Source organism: Eleginops maclovinus, chromosome 13 (genome assembly GCF_036324505.1).
Source record: "Eleginops maclovinus isolate JMC-PN-2008 ecotype Puerto Natales chromosome 13, JC_Emac_rtc_rv5, whole genome shotgun sequence".
Taxonomy (NCBI): domain Eukaryota; kingdom Metazoa; phylum Chordata; class Actinopteri; order Perciformes; family Eleginopidae; genus Eleginops; species Eleginops maclovinus.
Genome location: NC_086361.1, coordinates 21,948,874 through 21,966,505, shown reverse-complemented (window position 1 = coordinate 21,966,505; position 17,632 = coordinate 21,948,874). Strand labels below are relative to the sequence as shown.

Genomic DNA, 17,632 nt, shown 5'->3' with positions numbered 1-17,632 from the left:
GCAGTCGCATAGACCTTACATAAGCAAATAACTCAATCTGGACTTTATGAACGAAAAGCCTTGCTATGAACACTTTACAGGCTCTCATTTTCACAACACAGGATTTCTGACGATAGCCTAGAGATTGTTTTGGCTTCAAACAGCGTAATGAAGGGGGGAAACATAACCTAGGGTTAGGGGTTAATATTCTAACCTTCGAAAGGGGGGCCTAACCCTAACCCACGCGGCCATTCGATGAATTGCAGTCTTTTGCACTTGCCTATGTGTTTCACTGCTCAGCACCGGAGGTTGCCCCTTGGAGACAGTGAGTGACAGAGTTACAGCGGCACAGTAAACTCCTCAACACATGCAAACGGCCGAGAAGGAACTCCACAGATGCAAATTCGGAAAACACCAGCATCGATTTCACAAAATGTGTTGTAACCCTTCTCGGCTGTTTGCATGTGTTGAGGAGTTTGCATATGTTGTGGCCCTTCTCGGCCACCGTAGCACAGCGACACCACACAGAGCAAAATCTGCTTCAGCAACCGAGACAAGAAGCACCGGAACCAGAACCAACAGACGGCTGCTTCCTCACAGAATGACCCGCTCTGTCGGTCAGTCCGGTGTCGCTACGGCTCTTTCAGAGACACTCATGATTTATGTTTTAAATAAGCTTGCATTAAGGTTATTTCCACTTTTGTGGTTTGAGAAAGATATGAGGTCTTGACTTGCAGCTTATGAATGTGTTTTCTCTACATTCAGACGATCAATACTCGTAAATACGTGTGTAAAGTTTGTGAAGGCCGGAGGAAAACTCCCGCCCTCACCGCCCCTCTCCATCCCTGAAAATAATGAGTGACAGGTGATACACACCAGGGTCTGGAACAGGGGGTTTTCAAAGTCTTGACTTTCAGAATATTCAAATATTGCAAAATTCAAATTATAAATACATAAATAAAGCTTGATCTAAAAAAATAATAAGGCTAATGTGGTGTATTAAATCTGGTGATATACAAAGGTAGATACTCTCTGAGGACATATGTTGTATAAGAGGAATAGAAGAGGGAAAAACAACATCTGGCATACGTCAGGGGCCCCTATGAACGGACCTATGTCCCCTAAGGGGGGCACACATTGTTAATGATCACCTCAGGTGAGCACACATGCTTTGGATGTACACATATTTTCTTCTATAAATGGCATGCACAACAGAGATAGGTCTGGGGGGACTTCCACAATTGGCTCTGGGAACCTCGTATGGCCCGTGTTGGTGTATGATACTATGCTGTTGTAATAAACCTTATTATATACAAGCTGGTGTCTCCGGAGACTTCTTCATCATCTTCACAAACATCGCTACAAGATATACATCACTAACTTAATCTCACAAATTCATGGGAGGTATTTAACAGACAGAGAAATGCAAGTGCACCCACATACAGTATTTCTGTGTCTCAGTGCACAACTATGTGTTAATGCTTAAATAAATTGTACCTGTTGTGATGGTTGCATATTTTCCCTTGCAATTATTTGCCTTGGACTTTGTGCTTTCAGATGTTGTTATTACCAAAGATAATAAGCATCCAATGCAGAGGCAATAATGTAATATAATACATTATTTTATATATTTTTATTTCACCTTTATTTAACCAGGTAAAAGACCCATTGAGATCGTGATCTCATTTTCAAGGGTGACCTGGCCAAGAAGGCAGCAGCACACGTCATCAACATACAAGATACAGATACATTACAATAAAAAGGGCCACAAGTGAATACAATAACAACAAAGTGCAAGAGCAAAGGAATCGATCATAGGAAATAATTAGGGGCAGAGGCACCGTCCAAATATTCTGTGTTGTCGGTCCTTTAGGAACCGGTGGAAGACATTAAAAGATACAAGTTCAGACATTTTTAGTTCGGCCTGAAAATTGTTCCAAGTTGATGGGGCAGCAAAACTGAACGCTTTTTCCCCCAATTCCGTCCGAGCTCGTGGGATATGCAAACAGTACACTGGACCGTAAGACATACCGGGGTTCTGCTCCTCGTAGGAGGAGGATATTAGATATTTACATTGTCTTAAACCGGCCCTTTGAGTGCAACCATAATGCTAATGTGGCCCGCGATGAAATTGAGTTTGACACCCCTGTGCTACACGGTGTTCAGTCAACACATACTTGACTCAATATGCTGCCCGTCTTTATGTTGTTTCTGAACATATCTTTTGTCCTGTTTAGCTATTTTACATCATACATCATTGGATTCATGTAAATAATTAATACAATAAGTAGAATCATTTATTGTGGACCCACACCAGTTCTGCTTATAGAGGCTCGTGGATGCAACTTTCCTCCATCTCTTTCCACCTGTACCTTCTGCAGCTAGAGGGGAAATACTTCTGTTGGGTGTTGCCATCTAGTGGACACAAGATGGAATCTCAGTCTGAGTTAATCACCTAACAACATATTGATATGGTCTTGCTTAATGTACCTATTGAATGGGTCACCTTAATCATTATCAGGAGCCACCACTACTTACCTGTACATCATTTTATTCTCCTGTGTGAACCACACTGTCCTGTTTTTCATTCTTGTTCTGTTGCTGCTTTAAGTACTGAATTTCCCCATGGAGATTAATAAAGGTACATCTTATCTTATTTTCTCTTGACTTTTCCTACATCACCACGGGCTCACTATTCGGCAAGATGACTAAGCCTTATATTGGCTATCTATCTTCCTTACTCTTCTTCATTGGCCAGCATCCATGGTATCTGTTGTACCTTGGCATCTCTTAAGCTAAGTAGCCAATCTAAGGCTTAGCAGTACAGATAAATGTGGGCTTGTTTATCTTGTCTTATAAAAGCTTATGAATGATTTATAAAGTGTTCCTAACCTAAGTAATCAAGGAATTACCAACTACGCCCTTTATGAGGGTAGTCTTATTGTATAGTGGTACCGGTTCATTTATTGGCAAGCTGTGTTACTCTACAGACTATATTTATACCACTGGATTATTGAGGGTTTTTTGTTTGTTTACTATTTGTTTGTTATTTTTGTATTTAATTATAGGCTCCTTGTTAAGAGTCCTCCCATGGTTGTCGCTGTTATGTTACTGTCCCTTTTCCCTGATCTGGGAAGTACTGTAACAAGGAGGATTTGAATTGTGCAAACTTGAACCCTATAACATAAAGACATACAAAACAACGGGTGTGTTCTGGCATTAGCCCAGAAGAGGTGGACAGATCTGTACCTTGTATTGTCGGAGGAACTCGGGACTTAAGATTTCAATCACCATTTCTACACTGTAGCTTGTGTGCACATAACATTAACACCTTTGAATGTTGAATATAAAAAAAGTTATGTACACTATTCCTATTTCTGTAATTACTCTTTTGAAGTATTATTTTAGTGAAAACATTACGAAACAATATTACATTTGTGATGTTAAAGTATAAATAGACAATTTAAATCTAATAATCTCATAGCAATGTGGATATGTTGAGCAGAGAGGCATGACGCATTGTTTAGCTGTGAGTGTACAGCAGTTAAACGTCACAGTTTCACACATTAGCAGTTTTTGTTATACATCCATGCCTCCACGTTGCTGATGCTCGCCTGCCCCACCACCAGCCCAGCATCCACCTGTAGTCTCGGGGGGATAGTTGTCTCCGTGAGGAGGCCCGAGCCTATAGGCGCCTAACTCAAACTATATGCTGCTTGTATTAAACCTATCATTGTCTGACTGAACTGTTAATATTTCATCAGAGATAACGTTCTTTTTAATGCAAAACTGACATCACTTTGTGGCGTTGTACTGAAGGAGAAAAGAAACACTTGATTCCAAGCCAAGGAAAGATTTTAAAATAAAACGTATTTTCCCACTACCACACCAAACTGCTGTTTTTCAGATTACCATCCTCTGTATAAACTAATTTTCTGGTGCTTATATAGGTCTTGAAGCACTTCAGCCTCAACAGATCCAGGATGATTGCCAGTTTTTTTACGCTGACTCAAATGTTTTACTTTTTCAAAGTAATGGTTCCATATTCCATGTTTGTCTGCTCCAAACCCGAACACACTGACCTGTGGAGACAACAGTTATATTATACTGAATGTTATATGGATTTACCTTTGCAATGACTGACTTTATGACCTAGTTTTGGGACAGCGTGGTTCCAATCTGACCTTTGAACAATTAGCTGCTCTCATTTCCATAGATTGTGTGAACGTATTACAAAGAAAACAAAAAAAGTTAAGTTGTAGCAGTAGCCCAGCAGTAGTATCAGGCCTAATTTTGACTGTTAGCATTATTTTAAAAGGTTTAACACTTTATTCTACAATGATCTGACCTGAATTGTGAATGAATAACAATGAACTGACCTCATCGCACATGTAGAGGCTGAAAATCACAGTCAAAAAGCCAGTGGATGGATATTGGCCCTTCTTCCCGAGCCAATTCAAATGAACGTACTTCATGAAAGCTGGATTGAGGATCATCACCTGTACAAGATTAAAGTTGAACATTCATCAAATGGCTAATTCACCTAAACTGTAAAATGGGAAATACTCACCAAATCCTTGTTTGCTTTTAACCCTGAGTCAGCATTTGAATTTTTTCTGTTGGAGGAAACATGACATTTTGGTCAAGTCTTTCTCTCTAAAAATAACTCATGGCTAAAATGATCTCAGGGTGATGTTTTACCAGCAAACATATCGTTATTTAACTCAAAGATTTACAAGTGAGTTCATATTATACTTTATTACACAGCTTAGTTGTATACTTAATTCTGATTGGTCAATTCAGACCATGTGACACGTTGTTAATACAGACAGCTGTCAAGGACTATAATGAACTGTTGCTGAGGAGGCTCTATAATATGTTCAACAGCTCCAAATATCAGCCTGTAGTACGTTTTTATAGTCAATGAACACAGGCTCAGATAAGTCATGCTAGCACTAACTATGCTAACTACATTTTAAATGATGTCAGAAGAGCAGAGGCGGGCTCATAGAAACAGATATAGCAGCATGTTTAGGGTTGTGCAAGGTAATTCAAAAACAGCCTTAGTTCATTCACAACAATATGCAAATATTCTGCAAATACAGATGATTTACTACTTGATGTATAGCTAGCAGCACCTCTGTGATGTTTAACTAGAACATGATGGTTAAATATAAGCCTTCCCCATCATAAACCTCACCAGCTGCCTGCGATTATATTAATACCCAGCAATATCATAACACACATATTATATGACGCGCCTACTTTGGAGTGAAGGTTTTGATGAGCCACTCTAAATCCCTGATCTTGAATGCGAACAGCACAAAATGAGTGCTGTTGTCCAGATTAGTAGCACTGACTGGAAACATCACCCGATGTGTTGTTTTATTTCCTACATCTCTCTCATAGCCCTTGGTTGGGCCTTGGTTGATTCTGAAACGGTACAGAGGATATTACATACATTCAATAACAGTTTATGATGTAAGAAACTCCAACAACTAAATGGTATCAATGTGTTGCTAACCCTGGTAAGTGGCATCTTGGGTAATGCTACTTATTTGGAAACATTTGTCCTTTATTCTCAATATCAACATTCAAATGGTGTGCATTTCCCTGAAGAGTGAAGCTGGTTATTTGCTCTACCTTATGACGATGTCATGAAAATCTATTAGAGGTCCGTAATGTGATCCATTCAAATTACCAGAGTTCCCCACCACTGCACAAGTCCTGCAGCGATCAGGGCTGGATCCTGGCATATCAATACTGAGTGGAAAAATCTGAAACAGTTTGTTCACAGTTTGATTGTAGACACTGAAGCTGCGTCTGTCAGTCTGTATTCTCTGAAACACACAACAACAAAAACAGATTTTCATTAACACTGAGAATGAGCTGCACCAGATTCACAGGGAGATGTGTCGGGGAGGATGGTGGCCTCCGTAGTGGTTATTGTTGCGCCCGTTTGGATGGTTTTGTTGTCGTTTGTGAGCACTAGATTGCGCAATGGGGCACTAGGTATTTAGGTTACCTGACCGGCACAGGTGCGGGTGAATGGAACCAGTTTTCATTTTGGCAGCTATTTTAGATTTAGTCTTCGTAGTCTACGAAAATGGATATTAGTTTTAGACACATTTTAGTCCTTTTTATTCTTCATAGTTTTAGTCGACGACAACTCAAAACATTTTAGTCAAAATGTTTTCTCTCTTTAAACTAATTCAGTTAGGCAAATACAGGTATCTGAAATTGGAATCAAGGTGACAGTATCAAGTGTTGTAATTGGTAAAGCAACATTTCCCTCTCTTAACACTTTGTGTAATATCTGGATTCCTTTCCTTAGTTTAGTGGGATATCTCTTGCCTCTCACATTGATGCAATGCTGCTGTGCTGTCCTTGCTGATCCGCTGAGGTGCATACTATCTATATTTACTAATATATTAATATTATCATTAAAATATAGTATATCAATAATATCAAGTTTAGGTTTTGAAGATTCGAATTATGTTATAACACAACTAGCCTATTATATATGCCTACCTGGCCTTAGAGACAAGAAACCAAACACAAATATCTCCAAAATAAATTGCAAAAACCTGTAACTTCAGTCTGACTGGATAGTTACTGCAATGCAAGCCCAGCCGACATTAGCATGGAAGCCAGGCTCATTCCTTTGCTACCGTAAACTGAAAACTGTTTTGCAAGAAAGGCTAAGCTAACAGGGCTAGCTAGCAAATATGCCACTAGTTGCCAACTGCCCAGTGTTAGAAATAATCAATATATTGGAGCGGAACATTAAAAGATAATTCACTGTTTCTGGACGGATCATATTTGTCCAATTCCGGTAGAATTACCGGATGTTGTTTTTAGCCTCAGATAGCATGTAGCTAATATTGTATTGTATATATGAGTAGAGGGAGAAGGACGCGTGGAGTTACATACTAAACACACCGCCTCTACCTCTCACTCATTGATGCTGCAACGATACTATTGCCTGTTTAATAACTGATAAACCTCAGAAGGATTGCATAATAGAATATCGTAGATGAGAGATCCAGGACATCACTAACAAGATGGCGACGGGGACGTCATAAGAGGACCCGCCCCCAACAACGTCAGCCAATAGAAGAGTCCGGAGAACCCCTTGTGACAAGCGGCCAACAGGATCCAGCCCCCCGCTACCAACCAATGAGAGCACGAGACCGGAGCGCGTCTTATTTTGAAGTTGTTTATTTTATGGCGGGAAAGGGGTGGTTCTATAAAGCAGTGATTCTTAAACTAGGGGTCGCGACCCCAAACGGGGTCGGCAAAAACTTCCGTGGGGTCGCAAAATTATTTGTTACTTCAGTCGGAAATTAGCTGTTATAACACCTGGTGAAACAACGAAAAATAAAATGTCAATACAATGAAAATCTGCCTTTTTCTCATTCCTACACGCTGTTAAGAGGGAGAGAGAGAGAGAAAAAAAAAAGTTGCCCAGCTTTAAATGGCGTTTCGAATCGTTTATTGGTCCTATGATAGAAACAATGTAACAATCTGCGCCCACTGTTCAAACTCAATTTCTTCCCGGTTTTTTTACAATACGTCATAGTTAACTCGCCACGTTACTAGCCACGTTTGTGATACTAGCCACTTTTTTAGCCACTAGCCTAGTTATAACTTTCATCAAAAATGGACAGGTGGCTGCTAAAAAACAATGATTTGAGCTCAGAAGTGCCATCTACCTCCAGTTGTGCACCTACTCCTCCGCGATCCTCAGATGGGACAAGTTTGGCCGGTGGTGAGAATAAAAAAGACCCACCAACGAGGCGTCGCCGATACCTGAAAGAATTTCTTAAATATGGATTCACGTGCCAGGTAAAACATGAGCTCGACCACCCACAGTGTGTTATTTGCGGCGATGTTCTGGCACATGAAAGTTTAAAGCCCACAAAAATGAGACGACATCTCGAAAGCCGACATCCAGATGATGCTCAGAAACCCATGACATTTTTTTTACGAAAAGAAGCTGCGCTGCATGGGCAAAAGACCGTTGTGCATAGCCAAGCTACTGTGCCCACCAAAGCCTTGGCAGCGTCATACAAAGTGGCCCACCTTGTAGCCAAAGCACAAAAGCCACACACAATTGCTGAAAGCCTCATCCTTCCTGCAGCAATTGCGATGACCACAGCAATGCATGGTGAAAAGATCGCAAGTGTGCTTAAACAGATTCCCCTCTCCAATGATACCATGTCCAAACGCATTAACGACATCGCTAATGATATGAAATGCCAGCTCATCGAGAGAGTGAAAAACAGCCGGTTTTCTTTGCAGTTAGACGAGTCTACTGACTTGACTAATGTAGCCCATTTAATGGTTTTCATTCGCTACAGTCATGACGGGAAACTGCATGAGGACATGCTGTGCTGCTCTCCGATGGAAGGAAGATGTACTGGTGGAGACATTTTTAACTGTCTTAATGGTTGGATGGAGGAGACAGGCCTGGATTGGGATAAATGCATAAGCATATGCACTGACGGTGCCGGGGCTATGATGGGAAAACACAAAGGGCTGAAAGCCAAGGTCCTTAGCGTTGCACCACATGTCAAGTTCACACACTGCATTATCCATAGGGAGGCCCTGGCATCCAAGACACTTGAACCCGAGCTTAACAATGTTCTTCAAACAGCAATCCAAATAGTGAATTCGATCAAATCGCGCCCTTTAAATTCACGACTCTTCGCCCTTCTCTGCCAGGAAATGGGGTCTGCACATGAATCCCTTCTTTTTCATTCAGAGGTAAGGTGGCTTTCACGGGGCAAAGTTCTTACACGCCTGTTCGAGTTGCGAAGCGAGGTGCGCACCTTCCTCTCAGACGTGCATTCCCCTCTTGCAGACCATCTCACTGACTCGAGATGGTTATCACGTCTTGCATACCTGGCGTGCATATTTGACAAATTAAATAGTCTCAACCTGTCACTACAAGGCCCCAGCACAAACATCCTGACCCTCTCAGACAAAGTGAATGCTTTCACAAAAAAATTGCAGCGTTGGGCAGCCCGTGCAGAGAGTGGGGACTTTGAAATGTTCTCGGAGCTGCACGACTTTTTGGAGAGTGACATGAATGCCAATTCATTGAAAGAGTCAATAACCTGTCATCTTCGTAGTCTCCTCGACAAATTCAATAAGTATTTCCTCACGGAGAATGTAGAGCCTTTTGACTGGGTACGACAACCATTCACCAACTGCTCCTCAAACAACCTGCCATCTGAGCTCGAGGATGCGCTGATTGAGCTGTCCAGCGACCGCACATTGCAGGCGTCGTTTGCCTCAAAAACTCTAGATGAATTCTGGCTGTCAGTTGTGCAGGAATACCCCGGGTTGTCCAAGGCTGCCATGGACATCCTCACGCCGTTTGGATCAACCTATCTGTGCGAAAAGACATTTTCGTCCCTGGCCTACATAAAGAACAAATACAGATGTCGTCTCAACAGCATGGAGGAGAATCTTCGTGTTGCTGTGAGCAGCATCGATCCCCGAATTGACCTGCTATGCTCGCGGAAGCAGGCCCATCCTTCTCATTGACATGGCGTCCGTATAAGAGGAAGTGAGATCGTTCCAATCATACACACTCTCTGTTGACTCTTGACTCCCGTTTGATTTGGACATTTGTTTCATTGCTTTGTTTGTTCCAGTTCTTGTTTGCGTTAATAAATTGTTGCCGCCCAGGCCTTTTCTTACACATTGCCTATTTGTTTTTGCTTGATTGACAGTCGTTACCATGGGTTTGCAATGCATAACGTTGTCCTGGCAACGCGATTTACAGCCCGCCCCCAAACAACCAAACTGCAGATGGCATTGCTGTTTCTTTCAAAATGTATGACTATCACTCAAATCATTGGAGACGCAAACTCGTAAATTAATTCACACAAAATCGTTCCTTTTCCATAAAATAATCGTCATACATTGTTAATTTGTTTGGATTGGAACAAAAAATCGGTTGCTACGGAAACGTGACGTCACACTTACACACTTTTGGGAAAGTGGGGTCACCAAACCTCTCCAGTTTTTTTTGTGGGGTCGTCAGACAAAAAGTTTAAGAACCACTGCTATAAAGCATGTTTGTATTGTGAAAACGAGCTCTCTTTTGTTCCGGACCACCAGACAGTAACTACTGCTGAGCTCCACTCAGTCAGTGGCCTGTGGACGCGTGTCCCGGGCTATTGAGCCACAGCTGTGAAACTTTTGTAAAACCTACTGCTGCATCCTTTTATTAAACACTCCTTTTAAAACTTACAAGAGGAGGTTTGCTTTCTTTCTTTTGAATCGAATTCTGAGCTTCGAATAAAAGAACACTTCCTACACCAGTAATATCGATTTAACGTTAGCAAATTGATAGCATTAGAGTTAGCATTACGACTGATCGTGTATCATTACAGTTTACAGGTAGCTAAAGTACCGTGGCATAAATAGTAGGATGGTGCGCCTTCAAGTGTCTCTTCAGGTTGGTCGTATTCTTCCCAACTAATTTTTAGCCAAATGGCGTCTCTCCTTGTCCTGCAGTAACCAGCAGCGTGTTTTCCTTTCATAAATAAAGTGTCCATATATCTAGTGTTTCTGCGCTGAAGCCACCATCTTGTTATTTTCTCACGGTTTGGTCCTCATCACTTTAGCGGAGTGACGTGAGCAGATTCCCAGAATGCCAACGAATTCAACCAATGACAGGGATGCATTTTGACAGACAAGACGGAGAATTTGGGGGAAATGTCCGACAGTCCACCATTAACACGTTAGTCCCGTCTCGTCAACGAAAACGAAATATAGATTACGTAATAGTTTTATCAAAAATCTATTATTAGCTTGCCATCGTCTCGATGTAGTCATGTAAAAATGGTTGTTGACAAACATTTTTCGTCATAGTTTTTGTTGACGAAATGAACACTGATTGGAACTGGGAAGAGCAACAGTTTTTTTGACTTAAATGTGGTGACATAAATTCTCCCCCCCCCCCCCCCCCCCCCCCCCCCCCATTGCGCCATGTAGTGCTCACAAACGACAACAACAACATACAAATGGTCGTTATCTGAAGGTATTAAACCAGTTTTGTTTGGGTAAAAGAAAGATTGTGGTTCTGATTCAAGGAAGTGTATAAATGCTACGTACTGCCAATCTGTAAAACGGTTTGTAATGTGAATTAAAGCAGGAAACTTTCCCCCAACTGATTTCTATGTTAAGAATTTGGACTGGATTCCTTGCCTCTCTTCATATAGCCATAGAACAGCGTGTGGCTACATAGCAAAATACTCTCCTGAGTGGATAACGTTATGTAATTCCTCCTTATGTTGCTGTTAATGTGGCTAGCTAGCTGCTTGGAAATCAGCTAACCTTACAAAGCAACCAACACCAAATCCACACGGTGTAGCAAAGTTACAGCTATAGCTAGCTAACTTTCAGCTGGCTTGCTAACGCTATCAACAGTCAAATGCTGTCTGATATTTTAGTTAACCAGCCATCCAAATGACCGAGTGATTCATTTAAAACAATGAATGATGTTAAACTACAGAGCAAATATGACTCTGTCTGGCAAGCGAGGCAGCTAGTTAAATGTAGCCTAGTTAAGCTAAGGTTAGCAAGCTAGTTATAACTTAGCTGTGAGGCATGAATCTGGTGTTTTGTTTTAACTTTAGAGAGAGAGAGGGATTTGTGGGATGAAGCCCTCTTTATTATTGTCATACATGTACAGTACACTGTAAAGCACACACACAAAATCTAACCTCTCCATTTAACCCATCAGAGTACTGGGAGCAGTGGGTAGCTGTTGCACCTCTCCTCCCTTTGTTAAACTAGCTTATATGGAACGGGTGTTCCAAATAAATTATAGGGACATTAAAGATAGTAATCTTAATTATGACTTATTATTTAAAAATGTCGTTCATTGAAGATTTCAAAAGCTTATATTTACCCTCCACCATTTAAAGTCATCCTCTGAGATGTTGGTTTTTGGTGTCAAAAAGGGCTCAGGAGATGCCTTCATCATCCCACTCAACCACGGATCATACTCCGTTAAACATTTGTGACATGCACAAAGACTTTGGTTCTCTTGAGGGGCGAAGGACTCTTGGTACACAGAGGAGATCCATGAAGAAGAGTGAAACACTGCAATGGCCGTGATCCATGTCAGGGTAACAAAAAAACAGATTGTTCTCTTCATCTTGGCAGCTCCACTTTCTTCAGTGAGTATCAAATCCAATCTGTGGGTACAGGTGAAATACATAGGTCAACCTGAATACATGTAATAACCTTACAGCAAAACTAAGACATAGTTTCCTCTAATTGTCATAGTGAAACAAAAACTGGTGGTCACTTGTGTATGTGTGAGGGTATAGAAGGTTAGTCTTAAAGTTGAGTATTATTCCACCAATTAAACCTGTGTTTGAATGGAAGCTCGGACTGCTTAACTGTGCTGTGGTGTTCTGCTTCAGTTGTTATGTAAATGATGCTAAAGCGTAAGAGCAAAACAGAAATAAGTTCAACAAGTTCTACAACATACACACGCTCTATAAGTTCAACAAGTTCTACAACATACATACGCTCTATAAGTTCAACAAGTTCTACAACATACACACCCTCTATAAGTTCAACAACTTCTACAGAATATAATGAGTATGTAATATGAGCAACACATAAACACACATATTAACGGTAAAAAGGGAATGAATACAGAGCATACAGCCTGTTTTTATTTATGTTTACATATCTTTAACAATGTGTTCCTGGCAAACATTTAAGTGAATAAAAAAAAAGCGATCCACCAACCAGGATTTAAAATGTTCTACTATCGAAACTATGACCTTAAGCCAAGTTAATCGTTCTAAACCCACCAGTTGAAACGAGTTAAGATAATGTTTCAGCAGTTTTTTGCAGTTACCTTCCCATAGTCTGGTGAAGTACATACTAACCTCCTATGAACCAATTCAAAATGATGGGTGTGTGCTGAAATTCCTGAGCCAATCTTTTCCAATAAAACGTATCGTTCCCATTATTTATGGTTAATTATTCTCCAAGCCAATCCTCTATGGACTTTTCCAACAGCCTAGAACATTGAATCACATTGCTTTGAAATCCATATTTACAATGACTGTATTTTCTACATCTGTATTTAACTTATGAATGCCTAAAACCTGCACCTTATATCTATGCTTCTAAATCAGCCCTTCCCTAAATGTATGTATCTATATTCATCCATTTATTGGCATAACTACAACATTGTTTGTCATTTGACTTTTGTTTTCACTTCACACTAAACTCTCTGGTTGGATGCAAACTGCAAACCGCATTTCTTTGTAATCTGTGATATAGCAATCAAGTTAAATCTAGTCTTGAATCTAAATCATGTTTTAGAAATGCACAATAGACAATGGAGGAAGGGAATGCTGCCTGCCAAAACCACTAGGCTTCAACAGTGGCAGACTGTAATAATACCGGCTATGAGTTTGCCTCTGGTGTGTATGACTACAGGTAACCCAGCATAAAGAACACACCCACAAAGCATCGTAAGCGAGATGGGCTCCGTGTTAAAAGACACATTGTGTGGTGTATGGACATCGCGGCAGAACTATCAGGGTTGCAGAGTGGACCAAGGGGTGTACTGGCTTTATGTGATATGCGTTTGACTGACCGGGGTCCCAAACATACAAACCAATATTCAGTACCGATGCACTGACCTGTGAAAACAACAGTAACTACAGGTGGGAAGAAACTAAGTACATTTGCTCAAGTGCTGTACTTAAGTACAAATTTGAGGTTCAGTATTTCCATTTTATTCTACCTTGTACTTCTACTTCACGACAATTCAGAGGTAAATGGTGTACTTTTACTCCACTACATGTATTTAACACAGTGCCGGCGCTAAGGGGGGGCATTCGAGGGCCGTGCCCCCCCTAGCATATTCTCGATCTGTCACAATCGACTATAATTGACGCTGAGTTCGAAGTTATAAAACATATCAGAGATATTATTCTGAAATGGACCAATCAAACAATGACTACTTTTACTGTCGCTACTTTAAGTACATTTAGATGAGAGTACTTTCTACTTTCACTGGAGGAACATTTAGAATACTTTTACTGTGACAGAGTATTCCTACACTCTGGTACTTCTACTTTACTCAAGTACAAGATCTGAGTACTGCTACTTTACTCAAGTACAAGATCTGAGTACTTCTACTTTACTCAAGTACAAGATCTGAGTACTTCTACTTTACTCAAGTACAAGATCTGAGTACTTCTACTTTTACTCAAGTACAAGATCTGAGTACTTCTACTTTACTCAAGTACAAGATCTGAGTACTTCTACTTTTACTCATGTACAAGACCTGAGTACTTCTACTTTACTCAAGTACAAGACTGAGTACTTCTACTTTACTCAAGTACAAGATCTGAGTACTTCTACTTTACTCAAGTACAAGATCTGAGTACTTCTACTTTACTCAAGTACAAGACCTGAGTACCTCTACTTTACTCAAGTACAAGATCTGAGTACTTCTACTTTACTCAAGTACAAGATCTGAGTACTTCTACTTTTACTCAAGTACAAGATCTGAGTACTTCTACTTTTACTCAAGTACAAGATCTGAGTACTTCTACTTTTACTCAAGTACAAGATCTGAATACTTCTACTTTAACTCAAATACAAGATCTGAATACTTCTACTTTAACTCAAGTACAAGATCTGAGTACTTCTACTTTACTCAAGTACAAGATCTGAGTACTTCTACTTTAACTCAAATACAAGATCTGAGTACTTCTACTTTACTCAAGTACAAGATCTGAGTACTTCTACTTTTACTGAGTACAAGATCTGAGTACTTCTACTTTAACTCAAATACAAGATCTGAGTACTTCTACTTTTACTGAGTACAAGATCTGAGTACTTCTACTTTTACTCAAGTACAAGACCTGAGTACTTCTACTTTTACTCAAGTACAAGATCTGAGTACTTCTACTTTTACTCAAGTACAAGATCTGAGTACTTCTACTTTACTCAAGTACAAGATCTGAGTACTTCTACTTTTACTCAAGTACAAGATCTGAGTACTTCTACTTTAACTCAAGTACAAGATCTGAGTACTTCTACTTTTACTGAGTACAAGATCTGAGTACTTCTACTTTTACTCAAGTACAAGATCTGAGTACTTCTACTTTACTCAAGTACAAGATCTGAGTACTTCTACTTTTACTCAAGTACAAGATCTGAGTACTTCTACTTTACTCAAGTACAAGATCTGAGTACTTCTACTTTTACTGAGTACAAGATCTGAGTACTTCTACTTTTACTCAAGTACAAGATCTGAGTACTTCTACTTTTACTGAGTACAAGATCTGAGTACTTCTACTTTTACTCAAGTACAAGATCTGAGTACTTCTACTTTACTCAAGTACAAGATCTGAGTACTTCTACTTTTACTCAAGTACAAGATCTGAGTACTTCTACTTTAACTCAAGTACAAGATCTGAGTACTTCTACTTTTACTCAAGTACAAGATCTGAGTACTTCTACTTTAACTCAAGTACAAGATCTGAGTACTTCTACTTTACTCAAGTACAAGATCTGAGTACTTCTACTTTTACTGAGTACAAGATCTGAGTACTTCTACTTTAACTCAAATACAAGATCTGAGTACTTCTACTTTTACTGAGTACAAGATCTGAGTACTTCTACTTTTACTCAAGTACAAGATCTGAGTACTTCTACTTTTACTCAAGTACAAGATCTGAGTACTTCTACTTTACTCAAGTACAAGATCTGAGTACTTCTACTTTTACTCAAGTACAAGATCTGAGTACTTCTACTTTAACTCAAGTACACGATCTGATTACTTCTACTTTTACTCAAGTACAAGATCTGAGTACTTCTACTTTAACTGAAGTACAAGATCTGAGTACTTCTACTTTACTCAAGTACAAGATCTGAGTACTTCTACTTTTACTCAAGTTTAAGATCTAAGTACTTCTTCCACCTCTGAGTACAGTACTGGTTTAATCATATTTGTACTTCATTCAAGTATTTCCATTTGATGTTACTCTACTTCTACTGTGATTCATTAAATTTCAGAGGGAGAAATTGTACTTATTACTACTTTCATTTAATTCTCAGTTGTGTTTTGTACACTTTGTTGTGTTTTTGTACACTTTGTACTTTGTACGTATAAAATATATATATAAAATACACCAGTAGTTGAAATATGTATTCACTTACCTTACAAGATATTCATTAGTCCACTGTAATCCAGTTACTGTCCCACTTTACACACGCACAGAACATGTAATCTAATGCAGTGCAAATAAAAAACCTTACGATGAGAGACAGACAAAAGGGAACCCAAATGAAAAGGAGTTCTTGCCTGCTGAAAACAAAGCTGGTCCTACAGCCGATGTGGACACGAGACAGTCCGGTAGGCTGTGGCTCAGCGGTAGTGTCTGATCTTCGGATAAGGGGAGCGCTGGTTTCAGTGCAGTCTTGAACGTATGATATTCGCTCACACACACATATTTGTGTCTGTCTGTCTTTATTTGAATGTTCTCATTTGAATCTCATATTGAATACACCCAACCCCACAGTTCTTAACAACAGGATCATCTGATGAAGCCGCACCGCATAGAACTGGAGATCATACACCCTCTCCATCGGAATCACTCCTGCCAAGTGGGTGTGGGTACAGAACAATGAAAATGTAGAAAGGTTGGATTTGGAAAAAATGTTGTTCCTGCAATCATTGCTGCCTTAACATGATTCACGTTCTGTTGTTTCTGCTCCATGGAACAAACGCCCAGGAACATGTACCTCACTACTTTTAAATCCAGACTTTTTTGTTGCCGATGCTTTTTTAATGGCACTCGTCTTATCTCACAGGGCACTGCAACATGTATTTTATACCTCTGTTGTTCCTGTTTTCTGTTTATTTTATTATCTTTGCTTTTCAATGCGTTTCTGCGGCACTATTTCCTAATGCTCTCAATGCCCTTCATCCCTTTGAAAGCACTTTGGATAGCCTTGTGTTTTAAAGGTGCTATTTAAATAAAAGGGCCTTTATATTGTATTGTATGTTGTGTTCATGTACAGTGATGTGAACAATAGTTTCCCCCTGGGGACAATGAATTGATCCTAATCTATAATATAGTAAAATATGTTTCTGGCACCGTGTTGATGTTCTTCTTTGTTTATTAATAAATAAATAAATATCAAAATGTATAAAGAATTGTTAAGTAGTGTGAGTGCAGATGCAGCAACCTACACTTATATTCTTAATTTGTGTGAAAATGAACACCTAAAAGTGCTTCTAATAAACAAAATAAACACATTTGCAGCAGCTTTTAGTGAAAAAACCCCCTGCACTTTAGGTTTTTAATCTCATTTAAGAATACAATAAAAAATATGAACATCCTGGTAAATCCATTCTGTATCACACCCAGCTGCTTTATAATCCACGTCTTTTGTTATATTAGCTGTAGCATGTAAACGTGGGTTGAAGAAATGAATCATCTACTTATTGTAGCTGACAAATAAACATGGTTCTGATTAAATCTTTAGAACAAAAACTATAACAATGAGATAAAGATGAATGTATTTGAGGGCTGAAAGCACACAGATACATTGCGTTACCCCCAAGGAAGGACATATTTGT

The 17,632-nt window shown here is 39.7% G+C and overlaps 1 protein-coding gene across 2 annotated transcripts; it reads right to left on the bottom strand.

The window, feature by feature from the left end:
• Positions 1 to 1,597: 1,597 nt before the first annotated feature.
• LOC134874982 (CMP-N-acetylneuraminate-beta-galactosamide-alpha-2,3-sialyltransferase 1-like) lies at positions 1,598 to 16,656 on the bottom strand. Of its 2 annotated transcripts, none has more exons than XM_063899309.1 (7): positions 16,207 to 16,656; positions 11,912 to 12,200; positions 5,623 to 5,819; positions 5,245 to 5,412; positions 4,550 to 4,595; positions 4,359 to 4,478; positions 1,598 to 4,061 (listed from the first exon to the last, which is right to left on the bottom strand). In XM_063899309.1, the coding sequence occupies exons 2-7, from the start codon at positions 12,158 to 12,160 to the stop codon at positions 3,888 to 3,890; spliced, it is 954 nt and encodes a 317-aa protein (XP_063755379.1). In that variant the 5' UTR covers positions 12,161 to 12,200; positions 16,207 to 16,656; the 3' UTR covers positions 1,598 to 3,887. The 2 variants fall into 2 exon arrangements, with proteins under 2 accessions (XP_063755379.1, XP_063755378.1); XM_063899308.1 differs by having other exon boundaries at positions 16,352 to 16,656.
• Between the last annotated feature and the right edge of the window lie 976 nt (positions 16,657 to 17,632).